The sequence below is a fragment of the Salvelinus alpinus genome, chromosome 2, assembly GCF_045679555.1.
Source record: "Salvelinus alpinus chromosome 2, SLU_Salpinus.1, whole genome shotgun sequence".
Classification (NCBI taxonomy): domain Eukaryota; kingdom Metazoa; phylum Chordata; class Actinopteri; order Salmoniformes; family Salmonidae; genus Salvelinus; species Salvelinus alpinus.
The window spans coordinates 12334007-12361053 of NC_092087.1; the positions used below are offsets into that span (position 1 = coordinate 12334007).

Here is a 27047-nt window from a genome sequence, read left to right on the forward strand (position 1 = left end):
GAGAACCTGAGCCCTAGGACCATATGTCAGGACTACCGGGCATGATGACACCTTGCTGTCCCCAGTCCGCCTGGCCTTGCTGCTATTCCAGTTTCAACTGTTCTGCCTGCGGTTACGGAACCCCTACCTGTCCCAGACCTGCTGTTTTCAACTCTTAATGATCGGCTATGAAAAGCCAACTGAGATTTATTCCTGATTATTATTTGACCATGCTTGTCATTTATGAACATTTTGAAAATCTTGGCGCTCTCTAATTTTCTCCTTCTCTCTTTCTTTCTCTCGGAGGACCTGAGCCCTAGGACCATACGTCGGGACTACCGGCCGTGGTGACTCCTTGCTGTCCCCAGTCCGCCTGGCCTTGCTGCTATTCCAGTTTCAACTGTTCTGCCTGCGGTTATGGAACCCCTACCTGTCCCAGACCTGCTGTTTTCAACTCTTAATGATCGGCTATGAAAAGCCAACTGAGATTTATTCCTGATTATTATTTGACCATGCTTGTCATTTATGAACATTTTGAAAATCTTGGCTCTCTCTAATTTTCTCCTTCTCTCTTTCTTTCTCTCGGAGGACCTGGGCCCTAGGACCATGCGTCGGGACTGCCGCCCGTGGTGACTCCTTGCTGTCCCCAGTCCGCCTGGCCTTGCTGCTATTCCAGTTTCAGCTGTTCTGCCTGCGGTTATGGAACCGCCACCTGTCCCAGACCTGTTGTTTTTCAACTCTTGATGATCGGCTATGAAAAGCCAACTGAAAATTATTCATGATTATTATTTGACCATGCTTGTCACTTATGAACATTTTTGAACATCTTGGCATAGTTCTGTTATAATCTCCACCCGGCACAGCCAGAAGAGGACTGGCCACCCCTCATAGCCTGGTTCCTCTCTAGGTTTCTTCCTAGGTTTTGGCCTTTCTAGGGAGTTTTTCCTAGCCACCGTGCTTCTACACCTGCATTACTAGCTGTTTGGGGTTTTAGGCTGGGTGTCTGTACAGCACTTCGAGATATTAGCTGATGTACGAAGGGCTATATAAAATAAAATTGAATTGAATTGAATCCTATCAGTGTTGGTACAGAGGAGTAGATCCTATCAGTGTTGGTACAGAGGAGTACATCCTATCAGTGTTGGTACAGAGGAGTAGATCCTATCAGTGAGTGTACAGAGGAGTAGATCCTATCAGTGATGGTACAGAGGAGTAGATCCTATCAGTGTTGGTACAGAGGAGTAGATTCTATCAGTGTTGGTACAGAGGAGTAGATCCTATCAGTGTTGGTACAGAGGAGTAGATCCTATCAGTGTTGGTACAGAGAGACAGAGGAGTAGATCCTATCAGTGTTGGTACAGAGGAGTAGATCCTATCAGTGATGGTACAGAGGAGAAGATCCTATCAGTGTTGGTACAGAGGAGTAGATCCTATCAGTGTTGGTACAGAGGAGTAGATTCTATCAGTGATGGTAAAGAGATATAGAGGAGTAGATCCTATCAGTGATGGTACAGAGGAGTATATCATATCAGTGATGGTACAGAGGAGTAGATCCTATCAGTGTTGGTACAGAGAAGTAGATCCTATCAGTGATGGTACATAGGAGTAGATCCTATCAGTGATGGTACAGAGATATAGAGGAGTAGATCCTATCAGTGTTGATACAGAGGAGTAGATCCTATCAGTGATGGTACAGAGATATAGAGGAGTAGATCCTATCAGTGTTGGTACAGAGGAGTAGATCCTATCAGTGTTGGTACAGAGATATAGGGGAGTAGATCCTATCAGTGATGGTACAGAGGAGTAGATCCTATCAGTGTTGGTACAGAGCAGTAGATCCTATCAGTGTTGGTACAGAGGAGTAGATCATATCAGTGTTGGTACAGAGATATAGAGAAGTAGATCCTATCAGTGATGGTACAGAGGAGTAGATCCTATCAGTGTTGGTACAGAGGAGTAGATCCTATCAGTGATGGGACAGAGATATAGAGGAGTAGATCCTATCAGTGATGGTACAGAGGAGTATATCATATCAGTGATGGTACAGAGGAGTAGATCCTATCAGTGTTGGTACAGAGAAGTAGATCCTATCAGTGATGGTACAGAGGAGTAGATCCTATCAGTGATGGTACAGAGATATAGAGGAGTAGATCCTATCAGTGTTGATACAGAGGAGTAGATCCTATCAGTGATGGTACAGAGATATAGAGGAGTAGATCCTATCAGTGATGGTGCAGAGATATAGAGGAGTAGATCCTATCAGTGTTGGTACAGAGGAGTAGATCCTATCAGTGTTGGTACAGAGATATAGAGGAGTAGATCCTATCAGTGATGGTACAGAGGAGTAGATCCTATCAGTGTTGGTACAGAGCAGTAGATCCTATCAGTGTTGGTACAGAGGAGTAGATCCTATCAGTGTTGGTACAGAGATATAGAGAAGTAGATCCTATCAGTGATGGTACAGAGGAGTAGATCCTATCAGTGTTGGTACAGAGGAGTAGATCCTATCAGTGTTGGTACAGAGGAGTAGATCCTATCAGTGATGGGACAGAGGAGTAGATCCTATCAGTGTTGGTACAGAGAAGTAGATCCTATCAGTGATGGTACAGAGGAGTAGATCCTATCAGTGTTGGTACAGAGGAGTAGATCCTATCAGTGACGGTACAGAGGAGTAGATCCTATCAGTGTTGGTACAGAGATATAGAGGAGTAGATCCTATCAGTGATGGTACAGAGGAGTAGATCCTATCAGTGTTGGTACAGAGGAGTAGATCCTATCAGTGATGGTACAGAGGAGTAGAGCCTATCAGTGATGGTACAGAGGAGTAGATCCTATCAGTGTTGGTACAGAGGAGTAGATCCTATCAGTGATGGTACAGAGGAGTAGATCCTATCAGTGATGGTACAGAGGAGTAGATCCTATCAGTGTTGGTACAGAGATACAGAGGAGTAGATCCTATCAGTGTTGGTACAGAGGAGTAGATCCTATCAGTGTTGGTAGAGAGGAGTAGATCCTATCAGTGTTGGTACAGAGGAGTAGATCCTATCAGTGTTGGTACAGAGATACAGAGGAGTATATCCTATCAGTGTTGGTACAGAGTAGTAGATCCTATCAGTGTTGGTACAGAGGAGTAGATCCTATCAGTGTTGGTACAGAGGAGTAGATCCTATCAGTGTTGGTACAGAGAGACAGAGGAGTAGATCCTATCAGTGTTGGTACAGAGGAGTAGATCCTATCAGTGATGGTACAGAGGAGAAGATCCTATCAGTGTTGGTACAGAGGAGTAGATCCTATCAGTGTTGGTACAGAGGAGTAGATTCTATCAGTGATGGTAAAGAGATATAGAGGAGTAGATCCTATCAGTGATGGTACAGAGGAGTATATCATATCAGTGATGGTACAGAGGAGTAGATCCTATCAGTGTTGGTACAGAGAAGTAGATCCTATCAGTGATGGTACAGAGATATAGAGGAGTAGATCCTATCAGTGTTGATACAGAGGAGTAGATCCTATCAGTGATGGTACAGAGATATAGAGGAGTAGATCCTATCAGTGTTGGTACAGAGGAGTATATCCTATCAGTGTTGGTACAGAGATATAGGGGAGTAGATCCTATCAGTGATGGTACAGAGGAGTAGATCCTATCAGTGTTGGTACAGAGCAGTAGATCCTATCAGTGTTGGTACAGAGGAGTAGATCATATCAGTGTTGGTACAGAGATATAGAGAAGTAGATCCTATCAGTGATGGTACAGAGGAGTAGATCCTATCAGTGTTGGTACAGAGGAGTAGATCCTATCAGTGATGGGACAGAGATATAGAGGAGTAGATCCTATCAGTGATGGTACAGAGGAGTATATCATATCAGTGATGGTACAGAGGAGTAGATCCTATCAGTGTTGGTACAGAGAAGTAGATCCTATCAGTGATGGTACAGAGGAGTAGATCCTATCAGTGATGGTACAGAGATATAGAGGAGTAGATCCTATCAGTGTTGATACAGAGGAGTAGATCCTATCAGTGATGGTACAGAGATATAGAGGAGTAGATCCTATCAGTGATGGTGCAGAGATATAGAGGAGTAGATCCTATCAGTGTTGGTACAGAGGAGTAGATCCTATCAGTGTTGGTACAGAGATATAGAGGAGTAGATCCTATCAGTGATGGTACAGAGGAGTAGATCCTATCAGTGTTGGTACAGAGCAGTAGATCCTATCAGTGTTGGTACAGAGGAGTAGATCCTATCAGTGTTGGTACAGAGATATAGAGAAGTAGATCCTATCAGTGATGGTACAGAGGAGTAGATCCTATCAGTGTTGGTACAGAGGAGTAGATCCTATCAGTGTTGGTACAGAGGAGTAGATCCTATCAGTGATGGGACAGAGGAGTAGATCCTATCAGTGTTGGTACAGAGAAGTAGATCCTATCAGTGATGGTACAGAGGAGTAGATCCTATCAGTGTTGGTACAGAGGAGTAGATCCTATCAGTGACGGTACAGAGGAGTAGATCCTATCAGTGTTGGTACAGAGATATAGAGGAGTAGATCCTATCAGTGATGGTACAGAGGAGTAGATCCTATCAGTGTTGGTACAGAGGAGTAGATCCTATCAGTGATGGTACAGAGGAGTAGAGCCTATCAGTGATGGTACAGAGGAGTAGATCCTATCAGTGTTGGTACAGAGGAGTAGATCCTATCAGTGATGGTACAGAGGAGTAGATCCTATCAGTGATGGTACAGAGGAGTAGATCCTATCAGTGTTGGTACAGAGATACAGAGGAGTAGATCCTATCAGTGTTGGTACAGAGGAGTAGATCCTATCAGTGTTGGTAGAGAGGAGTAGATCCTATCAGTGTTGGTACAGAGGAGTAGATCCTATCAGTGTTGGTACAGAGAAACAGAGGAGTATATCCTATCAGTGTTGGTACAGAGTAGTAGATCCTATCAGTGTTGGTACAGAGGAGTAGATCCTATCAGTGTTGGTACAGAGGAGTAGATCCTATCAGTGTTGGTACAGAGGAGTAGATCCTATCAGTGTTGGTACAGAGATATAGAGGAGTATATCCTATCAGTGTTGGTACAGAGGAGTAGATCCTATCAGTGTTGGTACAGAGGAGTAGATCCTATCAGTGTTGGTACAGAGGAGTAGATCCTATCAGTGTTGGTACAGAGGAGTAGATCCTATCAGTGTTGGTACAGAGGAGTAGATCCTTTCAGTGTTGGTACAGAGGAGTAGATCCTATCAGTGTTGGTACAGAGGAGTAGATCCTATCAGTGTTGGTAAAGAGGAGTAGATCCTATCAGTGTTGGTAAAGAGGAGTAGATCCTAGCAGTGTTGGTAAAGAGGAGTAGATCCTATCAGTGTTGGTACAGAGAAGTAGATGCTATCAGTGTTGGTACAGAGAAGTAGATCCTATCAGTGTTGGTACAGAGGAGTAGATCCTATCAGTGTTGGTACAGAGGAGTAGATCCTATCAGTGTTGGTACAGAGGAGTAGATCCTATCAGTGTTGGTACAGAGGAGTAGATCCTATCAGTGTTGGTACAGAGGAGTAGATCCTATCAGTGTTGGTACAGAGGAGTAGATCCTATGAGTGATGGTACAGAGGAGTAGTAGAAGTGTTCCCATCCATCTGTGGTATCTCACCAATGTGCCGCTCTGTTGCCCCAAACGTTGACAGCTGACTGCATACAAATATATTTAATCATTAAATTATAGTTCAATTGAAGATTGATTTCAGTAAAAACTTTCCCCAAAAAGTACTTTTTTAAAGACCCCATAATAATTAGATTTTATCCGGAGACGTTTTTTATTTCATTGAAGGAACGACTTATTGATCCATCATAAATAATACATGTAATTACAGCATTTACATGTTAAGGTATTTTACATGGTATTTGGTCACATGCACATTGTAAGGAAAATAACAATACAGTAATCCCTCGTTTATCGCTGGGGTTACGTTCCGAAAATGACCCGCGATAAGTGAAATCCGCGAAATAGAAAACTTTTTTTTTTTTTACAATTAGCAACTATTACATGTATACAAATACAGTGACTCACGTGTAGGCCGTTTCGTCGACATTATGGGTTTAGGAGATGTTCGAAATTACAAGATAATTTGGCCAACTTAATGTAAATTTGCCAAGCTGTTTTATGTACGTACACATAACTGCACGAGACGACAAAATGATAGCACAATTCGTAGCATGTTTTGATACAAGAAGCGGGAGTGAGTTTTTAGCGAATCAGAATGCAGAGCACAATGCACCAAAAAAAAAAAAAAATGCATTATGAAAATCCACGAAATAGCGAATCCGCGATAAGTGAACCGCGAAGTGGCGAGGGATCACTGTATATCTGTACAAAGATTTACAGCAGTCCGTAAGGGAAGAAGCCTGTGCAATAAAAAGGCACCTGGTATGACCTTTGACCTTGAATAGAGTTTGACCCCAGTTCACAGATACTGCCAGAGACATGTTCCTGCCCACTTTACCTGCCTGTAAAGCAGAAAGAGAAACAGAGCAGGCAATAGACAGGCATCCCTCTGTGTGAACTCTGTGTGCATTTCTGAACAGCCACTCAATACATATTATACCAGCTCGTCAGCGTTTGATTAGGCCTACATACCAGCTCAGGCAGCATTTGATTAGGCCTATATACCAGCTCTGTCAGCGTTAGATTAGGCCTACATACCAGCTCGGCCAGCGTTTGATTAGGCCTACATAACAGCTCTGTCAGCGTTTGATTAGGCCTACATACCATCTCTGTCAGCGTTTGATTAGGCCTACATACCAGCTCGGTCAGCGTTTGATTAGGCCTACATACCAGCTCGGTCAGCGTTTGATTAGGTCTACATACCAGCTCTGTCAGCGTTAGATTAGGCCTTCATACCAGCTCTGTCAGCGTTTGATTAGGCCTACATACCAGCTCTGTCAGCGTTTGATTAGGCCTACATAACAGTTAGGTCAGCGTTTTGATTAGGCCTACATACCAGCTCGGTCAGCGTTAGATTAGGCCTACATACCAGCTCTGTCAGCGTTTGATTAGGACTACATACCAGCTCTGTCAGCGTTTGATTAGGCCTACATATCAGCTCTGTCATTAGGCCTACATAACAGCTAGGTCAGCGTTTTGATTAGGCCTACATACCAGCTCGGTCAGCGTTTGATTAGGGCTACATAACAGCTCGGTCAGTGTTTGATTAGGCCTACATACCAGCTCTGTCAGCATTTGATTAGGCCTACATAACAGCTCTGTCAGCGTTTGATTAGGCCTACATACCAGCTCTATAAGTGTTTGATTAGGCCTACATACCAGCTCTGTCAGCGTTTGATTAGGCCTACATAACAGCTCTGTCAGCGTTTGATTAGGCCTACATACCATCTCTGTCAGCGTTTGATTAGGCCTACATACCAGCTCGGTCAGCGTTTGATTAGGCCTACATACCAGCTCGGTCAGCGTTTGATTAGGTCTACATACCAGCTCTGTCAGCGTTAGATTAGGCCTTCATACCAGCTCTGTCAGCGTTTGATTAGGCCTACATACCAGCTCTGTCAGCGTTTGATTAGGCCTACATAACAGTTAGGTCAGCGTTTTGATTAGGCCTACATACCAGCTCGGTCAGCGTTAGATTAGGCCTACATACCAGCTCTGTCAGCGTTTGATTAGGACTACATACCAGCTCTGTCAGCGTTTGATTAGGCCTACATATCAGCTCTGTCATTAGGCCTACATAACAGCTAGGTCAGCGTTTTGATTAGGCCTACATACCAGCTCGGTCAGCGTTTGATTAGGGCTACATAACAGCTCAGTCAGTGTTTGATTAGGCCTACATACCAGCTCTGTCAGCATTTTGATTAGGCCTACATACCAGCTCTGTCAGCGTTTGATTAGGCCTACATACCAGCTCTGTCAGCGTTTGATTAGGCCTACATACCAGCTCGGTCAGCATTTGATTAGGCCTACATACCAGCTCTGTCAGCGTTAGATTAGGCCTACATACCAGCTCTGTCAGCGTTTGATTAGGCCTACATACCAGCTCTGTCAGCGTTAGATTAGGCTTACATACCAGCTCTGTCAGCGTTTGATTAGGCTTACATACCAGCTCTGTCAGCGTTAGATTAGGCCTACATACCAGCTCTGTCAGAGTTTGATTAGGCCTACATACCAGCTCTGTCAGTGTTTGATTAGGCCTACATACCAGCTCTGTCAGCGTTTGATTAGGCCTACATAACAGCTCTGTCAGCGTTTGATTAGGCCTACATACCAGCTCTGTAAGTGTTTGATTAGGCCTACATACCAGCTCTGTCAGCGTTTGATTAGGCCTACATACCAGCTCTGTCAGCGTTTGATTAGGACTACATACCAGCTCTGTCAGCGTTTGATTAGGCCTACATATCAGCTCTGTCATTAGGCCTACATAACAGCTAGGTCAGCGTTTTGATTAGGCCTACATACCAGCTCGGTCAGCGTTTGATTAGGGCTACATAACAGCTCTGTCAGCGTTTGATTAGGCCTACATACCAGCTCTGTCAGCATTTTGATTAGGCCTACATACCAGCTCTGTCAGCGTTTGATTAGGCCTACATACCAGCTCTGTCAGCGTTTGATTAGGCCTACATACCAGCTCGGTCAGCATTTGATTAGGCCTACATACCAGCTCTGTCAGCGTTAGATTAGGCCTACATACCAGCTCTGTCAGCGTTTGATTAGGCCTACATACCAGCTCTGTCAGCGTTAGATTAGGCTTACATACCAGCTCTGTCAGCGTTTGATTAGGCTTACATACCAGCTTTGTCAGCGTTAGATTAGGCCTACATAACAGCTAGGTCAGCGTTTGATTAGGCCTACATACCAGCTCTGTCAGAGTTTGATTAGGCCTACATAACAGCTAGGTCAGCGTTTGATTAGGCCTACATACCAGCTCTGTCAGTGTTTGATTAGGCCTACATACCAGCTCTGTCAGCGTTTGATTAGGCCTACATAACAGCTCTGTCAGCGTTTGATTAGGCCTACATACCAGCTCTGTAAGTGTTTGATTAGGCCTACATACCAGCTCTGTCAGCGTTTAATTAGGCCTACATACCAGCTCTGTCAGCGTTTGATTAGGACTACATACCAGCTCTGTCAGCGTTTGATTAGGCCTACATATCAGCTCTGTCATTAGGCCTACATAACAGCTAGGTCAGCGTTTTGATTAGGCCTACATACCAGCTCGGTCAGCGTTTGATTAGGGCTACATAACAGCTCTGTCAGCGTTTGATTAGGCCTACATACCAGCTCGGTCAGCATTTGATTAGGCCTACATACCAGCTCTGTCAGCGTTAGATTAGGCCTACATACCAGCTCTGTCAGCGTTTGATTAGGCCTACATACCAGCTCTGTCAGCGTTAGATTAGGCCTACATACCAGCTCTGTCAGCGTTAGATTAGGCCTACATAACAGCTAGGTCAGCGTTTGATTAGGCCTACATACCAGCTCTGTCAGAGTTTGATTAGGCCTACATACCAGCTCTGTCAGTGTTTGATTAGGCCTACATACCAGCTCTGTCAGCATTTGATTAGGCCTACATAACAGCTCTGTCAGCGTTTGATTAGGCCTACATACCAGCTCTGTAAGTGTTTGATTAGGCCTACATACCAGCTCTGTCAGCGTTTGATTAGGCCTACATACCAGCTCTGTCAGCGTTTGATTTAGGTCTAAATGCCCTGAGAACACAGCACAGCAGCCTGGGATATATTCAGTGAGGTAAAATGTTCAGAACATCTCAGATAGCTTAAATTGCTAACAAATAGAATACACAAACAAACAGGCATTCACATCTGTTCTAGACCATACATATTTCTATGTGAATGTTCTGTAACATTTATCCTTCTGAACAGACTTCTGGAGTAAGGCTGAGAATGGTAACAGCTTCTGTACAGCCATAGAAATAGAATACATAGACATATTTCATACAGAATTCAGGGGACACATGTCCTGTCTACTTATTGTATTTCTATGCGTACTGTAAGACAGTGGGCCTGAAAGCAGAGGCACGAAGCTGAGACAAGGAGAGGCGTCTCAGAGAAGTTGAGAGGTTCACTGGTTCTGTGCATCTCGAGGTGAAATGAGAAGCACAGGAATTCTGATGGTCAAATCTGCACACAGACGGGAAGGAAAGTCATTACTCGATGTATGGGACATTAGATAACCAGGAAGTCCAAACTGTGCCCAAATCTCCCCTCCAATAGAAAGACATTATAATACCGATATACAAGTGATCCAGCCACAGAGAGGTACTGATGGAGACGAGAACAAGCCTCTGGACATACAGCAATAATAACGAGAGGACTGTCTTTACAGGGCTTCCAACCGGAGAACAAAGAGATTTGGGAGCATCTGTTTGGCTTCCTTAAAGGTGGCCCTGCGTGTACATTTGCAGTAGAACAGAGCTGTATGATCCTAGTTGTGGAGAGGTGAAGAAGCCTCATATTCTAATCAATGACATAAAAAAGGTTCTGTAGTGTTGTAATTCCAGGATGGAACACTGACGATAATCTAAATTCTGACCCCTGACCTCAAAGGGTTTTAAAGCACCGTAAGGACTGCACAGCTTTCTCTAACAGCTACTGTGAAACACACTGAATGAATGGCTAATACTGTATAGTCAGTAGAGTACAGTAGACCATCGCATAGTTAGCTAGCTATAGGTGATTGGAACAGCTGTGGAATGACGTTCAACATCTTTCATGTTCAGCCTGGTCCTCTGAACAGACACGAGAGGATGTGGTAAATGGTACAACACAAGGAAAGACAAAGGGAGTCAACAAGGCATAATAGTTACACGTCATTAAATAAGTCATAAAAGGCTACAGAGAGTATATAGATATTCCTCTATGACAAGGGAACATCGACAGTGTCTTAAAACGTTCAAATGGCTTTATAAACATGGCCTTTGGTAAACACTATGGGTTCTACAGAGACTCTAAGACTGGATCGGGGGACTATTGTCTACACTCCCTCTACCTACAATCAGAGCCGAGACCCGCTCAGAATAACACAAAATCCATGATTGCTTTTTCTTATTTCTTCTGTTTCTCTTTATCGAACACTGTTTACAACAAGTTAGCAGCATCAAAATGTCTTAGAAGAGAAATCAAAATCGATTCAGTCTTCAAAGACAGCTCTTCATATCTCTAAGAATACATGTTTGACATTCCCATTGCAGGAGTTTCCCATTGCAGTAGATTTCATTTGGGATCCATTATTTTGATATATCGGATCACCAATCCTTTCCTCTGATTCCAGCCATTTTGTCATGGTACAGTACACACGTTTGAAGTCTTTACCGTATAACGTGCACTCAATAACCAAGAGAGAGATATCCACAGGAGAAGACATGTTGTGAGTTTACCCATGGCTCCGTGATCACTAGGAATCTACAGACCTCCTCAGGAAGTCACTGTGACAATTTCCCCTTTCACATTTCTTCTGAATGTTCAATTTGAGAATCAAACAGTTCGTTAATGCCTTTGTTACATCATCAGTGTGAATTGATTAGAATGTCCCCTTCTCAAAGGGTCAGAACGGGAGAGGCAATCAATAGAAACGAAAGGAAGATTCTCTGATCACAGGTGTCTGGAGATAGTGGTATGCCACAGGTTTGTGTGTATGTGTGTGTGTGGGGTGTGAGAGGGTTAGAAGATAAATACGTTTCATTTAGCAGACAGTGAAACCCAAGCCCTGCCAGGCAAAATGGATTACCTAAAAAAACATGAGGATTTGTGTGAATGTGAGTGTGTGTAAAGCTAGGGATCGCCCCCACACTACCCCAACAGGCACACAGCGAACATCACACACACACACACACACACACACACAGCAGAAGCACAGGGGAAGAGCTGGCTGGCGCAACAGCTCCCATAGGGCTCTGGTCAAAAGTAGTGCACTATGTAGGGAATAGGGTGCCATAGGGCTCTGGTCAAAAGTAGTGCACTATGTAGGGAATAGGGTGCCATGTGGAACGTACAGAAGCACTCCTCTCTGTCCTGACATAGTTCTCCAGACTATTTACATAATGCATATCTCGTCTCATTACCATCTGCTAACACAGCAGCCAATTATGCTGGCTAGCTTTACCATTCCTCCATTCCTCTCGACAGCGTCTCTGTAGTGGAGACTTAGAGCTAGGCGAGCACAGCTCTATATGGGCATCTGCAGTTACACTTACCATCAGTTAATACCTGGGTTACAATACTATTAGAAATGTAATTTAAAATGTAAAATACTTTATTTAAAATACTTTATCTGTGCTTGATTGAGCTTGCCTGGCTTCATGGGCCAATAGAATAGTCCCCAAACTGAAAACCACACCCATCTGGCACTCCAGAAAGGCTAGAGCAAATGCTGAAAGTATTTAAAAGATTTCAAATAGTATTTGAATCCAGGTCTCGTGCAGCAGCTACAACAGCTAAATAAAGCTGGAAGCAGCGTTGCCGGTGTTCAGCTGTGTGTCCACTGTGTCACCATTAGGACAACTTGGACACGTCGCCCTTGGACGAGCTACTTCTGTACTGTTCATCATGCTTGCCAAATCAAAACCAAACTGTTCATCCAATATAATTGTGCTTTCGATGTATTTTGGACAGTTTTCAATTATGTTGACTACTTTAAAAGTCTTCTTCTCCACAACGGCTGGACCGATCGCCACCAAATTAGGGATATAGCAGCTATGCCATCTTCAAATGCACTATTTTCCAAGACTAGCTGAAACAATATGGCTGCTATGAGCCAATGAGGTTGCATGAATGCTACAGCACCACAATGTGGCCAAACGCAACCATTCTTTACAGGTTATCTAGACTCATATCATTGAGCATGTGTGCCAAATTCCATCACTCTGAGTCAAACAGATCAAGAGATATAAAACTATGTCTGCTAGCGTGAGGTCAATAGGAAGGTGCTTGCATATGTGACTCGTTTCAGGAAACTAGGCATATGTCGCGTGTCACTACTTCACAGGAGCACCATTTGAACGTAAACTTTTTGGGCAGGAAATGCCTTCTGAACATGTGAACTTTCATGTGCCTTTAATAATAAACTTTTGTGCCATCTGTAAATAAGAATGCAATTGTTAAATTACGAGCCTAGTTGGTTTAGCAATGGAAAAAGTCAGCAACCTTCCCGCTAGCCATGATTGGCTGAGATAATTGATGGGCTGGACATGCCGAAAGATGAGTTCGGATTGGTCTGCCACGTATCACGCTTCTGTCTATAATATGAGCTGGTCAGTATGTGTTGGTAATCCTTTCTAACGCAGCTTTTTTGAAAGAGATCACATAGTAAAACTACATTAGTGTTGCTCTCCACTTTCTGGAGGACCGAGTTTTGAAATCAGTGGAATAGTATGATAGTTAAGGAGATGGAGAAAATTCTGGCGTTTGATTGCAAATATGCAGACGGAGTCGAAAAGAGGATACACAGAAGGCTGTTGTATAAACACTGGTCTCCGGATTACATCTTCAAACTAAGGCAACCATGGCATCCGTGACAAAGAGGGAGAAGTGTCCATCCATGTATACGAGTAAGAGTCTAGCTAGCTACATTTTCAGATATTATACGTTTCTAATTTTGTCAGAGTCTTTTTCATTTCAAGTTAAAGTGTACTGTTAGCTAGCTAGCTGGTTAACGTTAGCTAGCTAGCTAACAGTACACTTTAACTTGAAATGAAAAAGCTAATGTTATGTGTATGATCTGTGTAGTAATATTAATAGCCATTTGCATTGCTAGTTATAGTCTAATGTTAGCTAGCTAACATTGAACCTGGTTGGTTAGCTACCTGCAGATTCATGCAGGGTAGTAACATCATGAGTTGGGATTATGGTTCATTGTTTAGCTAGCTAGCTAGCTACAAGACTCCACTATGCAAGTAACTATTTCAATAGAATGTTTATGATGTCACTGCGACAACTGTCAATAGACGTAGCTGGTAAATTCGCTCTGGCTATCTATTCTGATTTCAGAGCACTCTCGTCTGAGTGTGCCAGAGCACAGGATAACTGACGAATTTACGAACGCTCAACACCCATTGAATATGACCAGTGTAAGTAAACATTGGCAAAGAGCGTAATTAAATTGTTGCCAGCAGCACAGTTACAGTCACCAACGATCTGGGTAACATGAAAACAACCTAACCAGCTCTACTAGGGCGAGTAAAATTGTCAGAGTGAGGAGTTCTCTCATTTGTGTCTGGAAGTAGCTAGCTAACTTTAGCCAGTTAGCTTGGGTGTTTGACTGCTGTTGCTAGGTCAGAAGCTCGGATCAACCCAACTCCTCTGCCAGAGCGTCCAGTGTGCGCTCTGAACCCCCCGAGAGAAAAACACTCTGAATTTACAAACGGCCAGAGCACACTCTGGCACTCCAGATTAAATTTAAGAACACCCGTAGTATAAACCAGCCTTTAGTCTTGAAATCTTATGTTGTTTAGTACATAGTGTAACGATGTGTGCTGAGAGTCGGGAAGCAAGTTCAGGGAGTGAGTGTTTTAATAAATAAACACAACTAAATACAAAACAAGAAACACAAACAACGCACAGACATGACACTGGAACAGAAACAATGACACCTGGAGAAGGAACCAAAGTGAGTGACATACATAGGGAAGGTAATCAGGGAAGTGATGGAGTCAAATTTCAAAGCAGAATTCCTTTCTCATTGGTCTTCAACTGTAGTGTATGATATACTATTTTCTAGCTCGGAGTCTCTACTTTTATCCAATGTAAAAAACACAATTTCAAATTTTGCTACATATGATCGAATCGAGCCGGGTGGTCATATATGTTGAGTCTTGACAGTGTTTGCAACATATGTACAAAGTTTAATTAAAATAGGAATATCCGTAACTGATTTATAGTCATTTATGTGTGAGACCACACTCACATTCATGTTTATTCGTTGCTTGACATACTAGTCTGGGAAAATAGTGCATTGAGAGACCTTGGACCCATAGATGAAAGATATCAAGTTTTGTGCAGATCGGTAAATGTTCAAAAAAATATTCAAAATTATGGAAAATCCATCATGGTCCTTGAAGCAATAATGTCCCTTGTGAGGAGAGGGACCTCAAAGAGGAAGCATATCAGACTCACTGGGGAAGAGGAGAGGGACCTACATACCAAATGTCTGAAGCTCAAACGAGGAGTCAGGGGCGTGAGCTTTCAAACGTTTTTTTTCTTCAAATCGCTTGTTATACCTTCGCTGCTGAACCCCTAATAAGCTCAAAGAGGAAGCACACCGCATATCAGACTCACTGGGGAAGAGGAGAGGGGAGAGGTTGAGATGGTGATTTGCATGGTGCTTATTGAAGTGTGGAGAGAGAGGGTTTGCGTCCTGAATTGCACCTTATTTCCAAAATAGTGTGCTACTTTCAACCAGAGCCCTGTTGGCCCTAGAGCCCCGTTGGCCTTGGTCAAAAGTAGTGCCCTATATAGGGACTAGGGTGGCACCTGGGAGGGAGACAGTATCAGGCTCCATAAAGACAAGAGAGATAATGATCTGGAACTTTGGCCCTTGTGGAGAGTGTGTGTGTGTGTGTGTGTGTGTGTGTGTGTGTGTGTGTGTGTGTGTGTGTGTGTGTGTGTGTGTGTGTGTGTGTGTGTGTGTGTGTGTGTGTGTGTGTGTGTGTGTGTGTGTGTGTGTGTGTGTGTGTGTGTGTGTGTGTGTGTGTGTGCGTGTGCGTGTATATTCCTGGTTGTGACAAACCTACTGTATATTGTGTACAGTACACCTCAGTCCTCTCTGAGGTAAACCTACTGTGTAGTGTACGCTGAGATCCCTCAGTCCTCTCTGAGGTAAACCTACTGTGTAGTGTACACTGAGATCCCTCAGTCCTCTCTGAGGTAAACCTACTGTGTAGTGTACACTGAGATCCCTCAGTCCTCTCTGAGGTTTACCTACTGTGTAGTGTACACTGAGATCCCTCAGTCCTCTCTGAGGTAAACCTACTGTGTAGTGTACACTGAGATCCCTCAGTCCTCTCTGAGGTAAACCTACTGTGTAGTGTACACTGAGATCCCTCAGTCCTCTCTGAGGTTTACCTACTGTGTAGTGTACACTGAGATCCCTCAGTCCTCTCTGAGGTAAACCTACTGTGTAGTGTACACTGAGATCCCTCAGTCCTCTCTGAGGTAAACCTACTGTGTAGTGTACACTGAGATCCCTCAGTCCTCTCTGAGGTTTACCTACTGTGTAGTGTACACTGAGATCCCTCGGTCCTCTCTGAGGTTTACCTACTGTGTAGTGTACACTGAGATCCCTCAGTCCTCTCTGAGGTTTACCTACTGTGTAGTGTACACTGAGATCCCTCAGTCCTCTCTGAGGTTTACCTACTGTGTAGTGTACACTGAGATCCCTCAGTCCTCTCTGAGGTAAACCTACTGTGTAGTGTACGCCGCAGGCGGCCGGTGGAACCTTAATTGGGAAAGACGTTTCATAGTAATGGCTGGAACGGAATCAATGGAACGGTTTCAAACACATGAAATGCACTCAGATCAGAGAATGAAACAGTAACAGCCCTCCTCTCAGGAAGTGTTCCAGTCAGCTCAGGAATGGTGTTCTCCCTGGGTCAGTTCACTCCCTGGAGTCTTGGTTGTTATTGAAGGAGAATTAATATAGAAGCAGTTCATTCAGTCTGTAGCTCTGTGTCTATGGACATTCCTCAGACAGACAGGCATTATCTGGCACAGGAAAGGTTTTATCTTGTCCAAATCACATCACATCTCAATGGCACTTAGAGAGGGATTGGTACTTGAAACAAGAAAAGGCAAAAACTATCAAACTTCACTGTTTTGCATTTCAGTTCAAGACACTCCTAATATGTTTCTTTCTTCAGAGGAGAGTAAACTTTGCGACCACACATGCCACCCAAACTTTAGTCGTCCCGGTAATGATTGGTAACCATGACGTCCCGCCGTGTCACACCTGATTGGTTGAGGTGTGAGGGTCAGAGTTCAGGGGTGAAGGACCTCAGTAAAAGATGCCCGCTGATGATGATGTCACACTAACGCTCCGCGCGACCGTCACCTCTTCTTCCCCTCCTTCGCTGACCAGATCTTCACCGTCATATCACTAGAGAGAGATAGGGGAGAGAGAGAGAGCATGGTGGGATGGGATAGAGAGAGAGAGAGAGAGCATGGTGGGATGGGATAGAGAGAGAGAGAGAGAGAGAGAGAGAGAGAGAGAGAGAGAGAGAGAGAGAGAGAGAGAGAGAGAGAGCATGATGGGATGGGATAGAGAGAGAGAGAGAGAGAGAGAGAGAGAGAGAGGGAGAGAGAGAGAGAGAGAGAGAGAGAGAGCATGGTGGGATGGGATAGAGAGAGAGAAAGAGGAAGATAGGGGAGAGAGAGAGTTAGAGAGAGAGAGGAAGATAGGGGGGAGAGAGAGAGCATGGTGGGATGGGATAGAGAGAGAGAGAGAGAGAGAGAGAGAGAGAGAGAGAGAGAGAGAGAGAGAGAGAGAGAGAGAGAGAGAGAGAGAGAGAGAGAGAGAGAGAGAGAGAGAGAGAGAGAGAGAGAGAGCATGATGGGATGGGATAGAGAGAGAGAGAGAGAGAGAGAGCATGATGGGATGGGATAGAGAGAGAGAGAGAGAGCATGATGGGATGGGATAGAGAGAGAGAGAGAGAGAGAGAGAGAGAGAGAGAGAGAGAGAGAGAGAGAGAGAGAGAGAGAGAGAGAGAGAGAGAGAGAGAGAGAGAGAGAGAGAGAGAGAGAGAGAGAGCATGGTGGGATGGGATAGAGAGAGAGAAAGAGGAAGATAGGGGAGAGAGAGAGTTAGAGAGAGAGAGGAAGATAGGGGGGAGAGAGAGAGCATGGTGGGATGGGAGAGAGAGAGAGAGAGAGAGAGAGAGAGAGAGAGAGAGAGAGACTGTAAATACAACCCATATTTATGTTTATTTATTTTAACTTGTGTGCTTTAACCATTTGTACATTGTTACAACACTGCATATATATAATATGACATTTGTAATGTCTTTATTGTTTTGAAACTTCTGTATGTGTAATGTTTACTGTTCATTTTTATTGTTTATTTGACTTTTGTATATTACCTACCTCACTTGCTTTGGCAATGTTAACACATGTTTCCCATGCCAATAAAGCCCCTTGAATTGAATTGAATTGAATTGAGAGAGAGAGAGAGAGAGAGAGAGAGAGAGAGAGAGAGAGAGAGAGAGAGAGAGAGAGAGAGAGATGGGATAGAGAGAGAGAGAGAGAGAGAGCATGATGGGATGGGATAGAGAGAGAGAGAGAGAGAGAGAGAGAGAGAGAGAGAGAGAGAGAGAGAGAGAGAGAGAGAGAGAGAGAGAGAGAGAGACACAGAGAGAGAGAGAGAGAGAGAGAGCATGAGAGGGAGAAAGATAGAGAGAGAGAGAGAGAGAGAGAGAGAGAGAGAGAGAGAGAGAGAGAGAGAGAGAGAGAGAGAGAGAGAGAGAGAGAGAGAGAGAGAGAGAGAGAGAGAGAGAGAGAGAGCATGATGGGATGGGATAGAGAGAGAGAGAGAGCATGATGGGATGGGATAGAGAGAGAGAGAGAGAGAGAGAGAGCATGATGGGATGGGATAGAGAGAGAGAGAGAGAGAGAGAGAGAGAGAGAGAGAGAGAGAGAGAGAGAGAGAGAGTAACTTCCACAAAGCTGTGAACGATCTGAGAGACAAGGCAAGAAGGGCCTTCTATGCCATCAAAAGGAACATAAATTTCAACATACCAATTAGGATCTGGCTAAAAATACTTGAATCAGTCATAGAGCCCATTGCCCTTTATGGTTGTGAGGTCTGGGGTCCGCTCACCAACCAAGATTTCACAAAATGGGACAAACACCAAATTGAGACTCTGCATGCAGAATTCTGCAAAAATATCCTCCGTGTACAACGTAGAACACCAAATAATGCATGCAGAGCAGAATTAGGCCGATACCCACTAATTATCAAAATCCAGAAAAGAGCCGTTAAATTCTACAACCACCTAAAAGGAAGCGATTCCCAAACCTTCCATAACAAAGCCATCACCTACAGAGAGATGAACCTGGAGAAGAGTCCCCTAAGCAAGCTGGTCCTAGGGCTCTGTTCACAAACACAAACACACCCCACAGAGCCCCAGGACAACAGCACAATTAGACCCAACCAAATCATGAGAAAACAAAAAGATAATTACTTGACACATTGGAAAGAATTAACAAAAAAACAGAGCAAACTAGAATGCTATTTGGCCCTAAACAGAGAGTACACAGTGGCAGAATACCTGACCACTGTGACTGACCCAAACTTAAGGAAAGCTTTGACTATGTACAGACTCAGTGAGCATAGCCTTGCTATTGAGAAAGGCCGCCGTAGGCAGACATGGCTCTCAAGAGAAGACAGGCTATGTGCACACTGCCCACAAAATGAGGTGGAAACTGAGCTGCACTTCCTAACCTCCTGCCCAATGTATGACCATATTAGAGAGACATATTTCCCTCAGATTACACAGATCCACAAAGAATTCGAAAACAAATCCAATTTTGATAAACTCCCATATCTACTGGGTGAAATTCCACAGTGTGCCATCACAGCAGCAAGATTTGTGACCTGTTGCCACAAGAAAAGGGCAACCAGTGAAGAACAAACACCACTGTAAATACAACCCATATTTATGTTTATTTATTTTAACTTGTGTGCTTTAACCATTTGTACATTGTTACAACACTGCATATATATAATATGACATTTGTAATGTCTTTATTGTTTTGAAACTTCTGTATGTGTAATGTTTACTGTTCATTTTTATTGTTTATTTGACTTTTGTATATTACCTACCTCACTTGCTTTGGCAATGTTAACACATGTTTCCCATGCCAATAAAGCCCCTTGAATTGAATTGAATTGAAATTGAGAGAGAGAGAGAGAGAGAGAGAGAGTGAGAGAGAGAGAGAGAGAGAGAGCATGGTGGGATGGGATAGAGAGAGAGAAAGAGGAAGAGGAAGATAGGGGAGAGAGAGAGAGTTAGAGAGAGAGAGGAAGATAGGGGGGAGAGAGAGAGCATGGTGGGATGGGATAGAGAGAGAGAGAGAGAGAGAGAGAGAGAGAGAGAGAGAGAGAGAGAGAGAGAGAGAGAGAGAGAGAGAGATAGAGAGAGAGAGAGAGAGAGAGAGAGAGGAAGAGGAAGATAGGGGGAGAGAGAGAGCATGGTGGGATGGAGAGAGAGAGAGTTAGAGAGATGCCAGACAGAATAAGAGCATAGAAACATTCAGTGACATACAGAAGAGAGCGAGGGAGAGACAGAGGGAGAAGAGCAAGAGAGAGAGAGAGAGACAGAGGGAGGAGAGCAAGAGAGAGGGAGATACAGAGGGAGGAGAGCAGGAAGAGACCAAGAGAGAGAGGGAGAGACAGAGGGAGGAGAGCAGGAAGAGACCAAGAGAGAGAGGGAGAGACAGAGGGAAGGAAAGCAAAAGAGAGAGAGAGAGAGAGAGAGAGAAGGAGGAGAGCAAGAGAGAGAGAGACAGAGGGAGGAGAGCAAGAGAGAGTGGGAGAGAGAGGGAGGAGAGCAAGAGAGAGGGAGAGACATAGGGAGGAGAGCAAGAGAGAGAGGGAGAAACAGAGGGATGAGAGCAAGAGGAGACCAAGAGATATAGGGAAAGACATAAGGAGACCAAGAGAGAGAGGGAGAGACAGAGGGAAGGAAGGCAAGCGAGGGAGGAGAGCCCGAGGGAGAAGAGCAAGAGAGAGTGGGAGAGAGAGGGAGGAGAGCCAGAGGGAGGGAGAGACAGAGGGAGGGAGAGACAGAGGGAGAAGAGCAAGAGAGAGTGGGAGAGAGAGGGAGGAGAGCCAGAGGGAGGGAGAGACAGAGGGAGAAGAGCAAGAGAGAGTGGGAGAGAGAGGGAGGAGAGCCAGAGGGAGGGAGAGACAGAGGGAGAAGAGCAAGAGAGAGTGGGAGAGAGAGGGAGGAGAGCCAGAGGGAGGGAGAGACAGAGGGAGAAGAGCAAGAGAGAGTGGGAGAGAGAGGGAGGAGAGCCAGAGGGAGGGAGAGACCGAGAGAGGAGAGCAAGAGAGAGTGGGAGAGAGAGGGAGGAGAGCCAGAGGGAGGGAGAGACCGAGGGAGGAGAGCAAGAGAGAGTGGGAGAGAGAGGGAGGAGAGCCAGAGGGAGGGAGAGACAGAGGGAGAAGAGCAAGAGAGAGTGGGAGAGAGAGGGAGGAGAGCCAGAGGGAGGGAGAGACAGAGGGAGAAGAACAAGAGAGAGTGGGAGAGAGAGGAGAGCCAGAGGGAGGGAGAGAGGAGAGCAAGAGAGAGTGGGAGAGAGAGGGAGGAGAGCCAGAGGGAGGGAGAGACCGAGAGAGGAGAGCAAGAGAGAGTGGGAGAGAGAGGGAGGAGAGCAAGAGAGAGAGGGAGAGACAGAGGGGTGCAAGAGCGAGAGGTGGAGAGAGAGGAGAGACAGAGAAGAAAAGAGTGATTCAACTGCCAGCATCTTCAAACAGTTCCATTGTGACTCCCACACAGCACCAGAGGGACAAGACATCAAAACCTACAGTTCACAGAAGGAGACACACAGAGATGATACTGCCTAGTCCTCCACCTTCTAGGGAGCACAAAGGAATCAGGTCCAAAATAGACAGCAAACATCCTTCTCCTCTGTGCCATACAACCTCCCCTCAGATAGAGCATCACAACAATCTTTCTGTCCCCTCTCTCAAACTGTGGTGGAACAAGTACCCAAGTGTCATACTTGAGTAAAAGTAAAGATACCTTCATAGAAAACGACTCAAGTAAAAGTGAACGTCACTAAGTAACGTACTACTTGAGTAAAAGTCTAAAAGTATTTGGTTTAAATATACTTACAGTTGAAGTCGGAAGTTTACATACACTTAGGTTGGAGTCATTAAAACTCGTTCTTCAACCACTCCACAAATATCTTGTTAACAAACTATAGTTTTGGCAAGTCGGTTAGGACATCTACTTTGTGCAGGACACAAGTAATTTTTCCAACAATTGTTTACAGACAGATTATTTCACTTATAATTCACTGTATCACAATTCCAGTGGGTCAGAAGTTTACATACACTAAGTAAAAAAAATATATATATATATATAATATGTTTATTATTTTCCAATAAAAATAAAGTAAAAAAGACAGCAATACAAACAATGACATTCATTGTACTGTTGAATGGGATGGCCAATTTAGAGTACAAAACAAAAGTTAACTCACACATACACAAAATAAAACAAAATCCTATTAGGTGGTACATGTATAAGAAGACAGCATATAGTCATTACAAGCAGTGTAGTTAAGCCCAAAGTAAATATTGAGTGTAGTACAGCACAGAGTAGCAGCAGATCATCAACCCAGTTATGAAGCGGGACTAGACCATTTATCCATTATCGGCTGACATATTTTGTAAAACAATGGACTTCTATTGGAGGTGTTGTATCGAATCTTTTCCATATGTATTACATTCCCTAAATCCCGTAACCACATTTCAAAGGTAGGTACAGTCTCCAATTTCCAAAATTGTAATATGAGCCTTTTGGCTAATAGAGTACAAAGAGAGACAGCTTTCCCTTCCTGGTTATTCCCATCAACTGTACCAAACAGAGCGATCAATGGGTCTGGGGCTAGAACTCTATCAAAGGCCTTAGATAAGTAATCAAAAATGAGAGCCCAGTAAGCATGTAATTTAGGGCATGTCCAGAATAAGTGGGTCAACGTCCCCTCCTCCTGCTTGCACCTCTCACACAGTGGTGAGGTGTCCGGGAATATTTTATGCAGTTTTACTTTTGAGTAGTGTAACCTGTGTATCACCTTAAACTGTACAAGGTTGTGTCTGGCATTCACTGAACGGTGGTTTATATTCCTGAGAGCTTCTATCCAGTCCTCATTTGAGATTTCTGAACCAAGTTCTTGTTCCCAAGCCCTTTTAATGGTGTCTGTGGATACCTCTATGTGGGCCTGTAGCACATCATACAGTCTAGAGACCGACCCTTTTGAATGGGGTTTGACAAGGATCAAGCTATCTAATGTAGGACTATTTGGCTTCATGCCATACTGTGGGATATGTGTCCTTAAGAAATTCCTGATTTGGAGGTATCTGAAAAAATGTGTTGTTGGCATGTTGAACTTTGCCTGTAATTGTTGAAATGAAGCTAACTGACCATCTATGTATAGATTACCAATTGTTGTGAGCCCCTTCTCCCTCCACTGTGAAAACACCACATCATCCAATGCAGGGTGGAAAGCATGATTCAGGCTAATCGGGCTGTCTATGTAAACAGTGGGTATGTTAAGAAAATCCCTAATCTGTTTCCAGATCCTAAGCGTATGACAAATGACTGGATTGGAGTCATAAGTGGCTTTTTTCACATATGATGGGCTATTAACAAGTGCAGGGAGTGAGGAACGTTGACAGGAGGCCCGCTCGATCAAAAGCCATGAAGGCATATCCTTCTGTCTCATCGCAGGTAAACTTTCCCTCCAGAAAGACACAATGTTCAGATTAGCAGCCCAATAATACAGTTTGAAGTGAGGAAGGCCAAAGCCCCCCTCTATCTTGTACTTGCATAAATGCTTCTTTGAAATTCTGGCTGCCTTGTTATCCCATAAAAATGGAGTTACTATTGAATGCAGTTTCTTAAAATAGCTTTGTGGTATGAAATTGGGTAGACATTGGAAGAGGTAAAGAAACCTGGGTAGGACAACCATTTTAATAGCGTTTATACGACCAACCAAGGAAATAGGCAGAGTTTTCCAAAAATCTATATTTTGTTTAAGCTGATATATTTTCATGTCCCAATTCGCTTTCAATAGCTGATCAAGGTCTCTTGTCACTACAATGCCAAGGCTTGTGAACTTGTCCCTCACTGTTCTAAACGGGGTAGATTGCAGAAATTGCATATCCACAGGCCGTGATATTGGCATAAACTCACTTTTTTGCCAGTTTATCTTGTAGCCAGAGAAGGAGCTGAATGTGTTTATCAAGTTAAGTAAGGGTGGAATAGAAGTTTTAGGCTTGGACAAAAACAAAAGAACATCGTCTGCATATAGGGAAATTTTGTGCTGTGTGTCTTTTATTTTAACAGAAGCTATATCGGCACATGCCCGAATGCGAGTAGCAAGGGGTTCCATGGCTATAGCGAAGAGAGCAGGCGAAATAGGGCACCCCTGTCGGCACCCCTTGAACAGGCGGAATGACTGCGACATTTCCTGATTGGTCACCACGGACGCCATTGGGTGTGCATAAATAATTCTTATCCAATTAATAAATTCCTTTCCAAACCCGAAATGCTCCAGAACCGACATCATATACTTCCACTCAATCTGATCAAACGCCTTCTCTGCATCAAGAGCTATTACCACTGCCTCAACCTTATGATCAGGATACATTACATTGAAAAGGCGTCTCAAATTGTAGTATATATGTCGGCCCGGGATAAAACCTGTCTGGTCAGGGTGTATTTTTTCAATCGGTTTGCCAATATCTTTGTCAACACCTTGTTTTCTATGGGGAGTAACGACACGGGGCGATACGACGACATCTCCATGGAATCTCTATCTTTTTTCAAGATCAGGGCTATTGTAGCCTCATACAGTGTTTGCGGGAGTTTGGCATTTTCTTTGGATTGTTGAAACATTCGCAACATAAGTGGAGATAGACTAGCGCAGTACTTCTTATAGAATTCTATTACATATCCATCGGGCCCAGGGGCCTTGCTGTTTGGAAATTGTGCTATCGCTGTGTTAATTTCATCTAAGGTTATCCCTGCATCGAGTGCGGCAGCTGCCCCCCTGTCTAGTTTAGGAAGTTCACATTCAGCGAGAAAGCGTTCCATAGTTTGTGGATCAGTGGCATCGCATTTTGATTGGTATAGCTCTGAGTAAAACTGCGCAAAGCATTTATTAATGTCCTGCGGATCTGTTACTATTTTACCCTTCTTGTCTTTTATTTTGTGAATAGCTCTAGATGCCTGTACATGCCTTAGCTGTCTTGCTAATAATTTATGTGGTTTGTCCCCCAGTTCAAAATAACTTTGTTGCGTTCTAGCAAGTAAAGAGCCCACCCGTTTCAAAAGGATGGTATTGTATTCATACTTTAACTTTGTGATCTTCTCAAGGACTGTATACGAGGAATTTGTCCTAAAAACGTTCTCCTGTTCCCCTAACTCTCTTTCAATTTCTCTCAGCCTAGTATTGGCACGTTTCTTCCTCTCTGATGTATAAGAAATAATGTAGCCTCTAATCACAGCCTAGAGTCGTCAACATCCCCCGTGTCGTTAGTTCTGAGGAAAAAGGCAATCTGCTCCTTCAAATACTGACAAAAAGCCTCATCTTTCAACAGGTATGCGTCTAAGCGCCACGGTCGCCGACCTGTCGACATATTGTCGAGTTTCAGCACCATGGACAGAGGATAGTGGTCCGTAATTAGAATGGGGTGATAGGTAACCGACTCAGCTGCTGAAATTAGTTTGGAGTCCAACAAAAAATAGTCAATTCTGGAATATGATTTATGAACTGATGAAAAGAAAGAATAATCCCTGTCTGTTGGGTGCGTCAGTCTCCAAATATCGACAATGTTAAGGTTTGTCATCAATGTATTTAGACAGACACTGGCATTTGATTGTTGAAGTGACCTTGATAGCTGTTTATCTAAAAGAGGATCTAACGTACAGTTAAAGTCACCTCCAACAATAACACTTGTATCCGAGATATTTGGTATGGCCTTAAATACCCTTTGAAAAAATAATGGATCATCGAAATTGGGTCCATATAAATTGACCAAGGTTATTGGTTTTGAATTCAGTGTACCAGCCACAATAATATACCGACCATTAGGATCTGAAATCGAGGTTGAGTAAACAAAGGGAATGATTTTCCTTATCAGGATTGCTACCCCTCTCGCTTTTGCATCAAAGTTAGACTGGTATATCTGACCGATCCAGCCGACTCGTAGCTTGGCCTGAGCGGAGTGTTTAATATGAGTTTCTTGAAGAAGCACTATGTCAGCACCCAGTGATTTAAGATGAGAAAAAACTTTAGCTCGTTTCACGACATGCCCTAATCCATTACAGTTCCAGCTGACTATCTTTATTCCACCTGGTCTACTCTGTGCTCGGTCACTATGTGGCATTTCTTATTTTAAAGCAAATTGCTGCTGTCATACAAACCCAGAAGAAAAACGTCCCGCCGTGCGGGAGCTTGTCATGCCACCTGTATTAATAAACGTGAACATAAAACACAGACCCCGTCCCCCCTCCCGTCCCTTTACTGAGTGACTTCCCCAAACGAAGCACTCCTTGGCTAACACACAAACCTTAGGGTGTCTAGACATACAGCTTGAACTAACTCGTCGTCTATAGATGCTCCGCATATAAACTAATATTAAATAACACTTAACTTAACTCTCACGTTAGGGGGTGAGTGGCGCTAAAACATGACATGCCAAACAATGCTATATTAGCCACAACATCTCACCTATCATATAAGTCCCAATTTCTGATCTTCTGATCGAAAAGACATAGGCCGGAAATTCAATTCAAACACATTCCTGGCCTGTATTTGGCCATTTAGCCGGCTGGCACAGCCGTTCTGTATCCTCAGCCGGGGAGCTTGCTTGTCAAGAACAGATCGGCCTCTTTTGCGTTGTCAAACGTACGTGTTGATCCCTCGACTGTCACCTTAAACCGGGCTGGGAAGAGGAATCCATATCGGATGTTGGCCGCCCTGCATTTGTTGCGTACCTCATCATACTCTTTCCGTTGGTTCCTCATCTCCAAGGTAAGATCTGGGTAGAAAGACACCCTGGCTCCGTTGTAGTTAAGGGGGAACTTTTGACTAGCCAGCTTGAGGATGAGATCCCTGGTGTGGGGATAGTGCAGCCTTACAATGAATGGCCTTGGTGGCCCGCCCTTGGCCGGCTTCGTTGCCTGTGATCTGTGTGCGCGGTCGATCAGGATGGCCGTTTTGAAGTGTTCACTCCCCAGCAATGCCGGTATCAGCTCCGAGACAAATTCAGTGGGTTTCCCTTTCTCAGTGTCCTCCTGGATCTCAAATATTCAGATGTTCTGGCG

At 44.0% G+C, this 27047-nt stretch overlaps 1 protein-coding gene across 5 annotated transcripts in view; it reads right to left on the reverse strand.

Moving 5' to 3' along the window:
* Positions 1-5906: 5906 nt before the first annotated feature.
* Positions 5907-27047, reverse strand: part of LOC139553957 (kinesin-like protein KIF21B) — a 140233-nt gene continuing 119092 nt past the window's right edge. For all 5 annotated transcript variants that reach the window (XM_071366804.1, XM_071366789.1, XM_071366782.1 and 2 more), the window contains one exon: positions 5907-17086. Coding sequence is in view for 1 of the 5 variants with exons in the window: in XM_071366796.1 (XP_071222897.1) it covers positions 17038-17086 (49 nt within the window). In the remaining 4 variants the exon portion in view is untranslated. The remainder of the gene's footprint in view (positions 17087-27047) is intronic.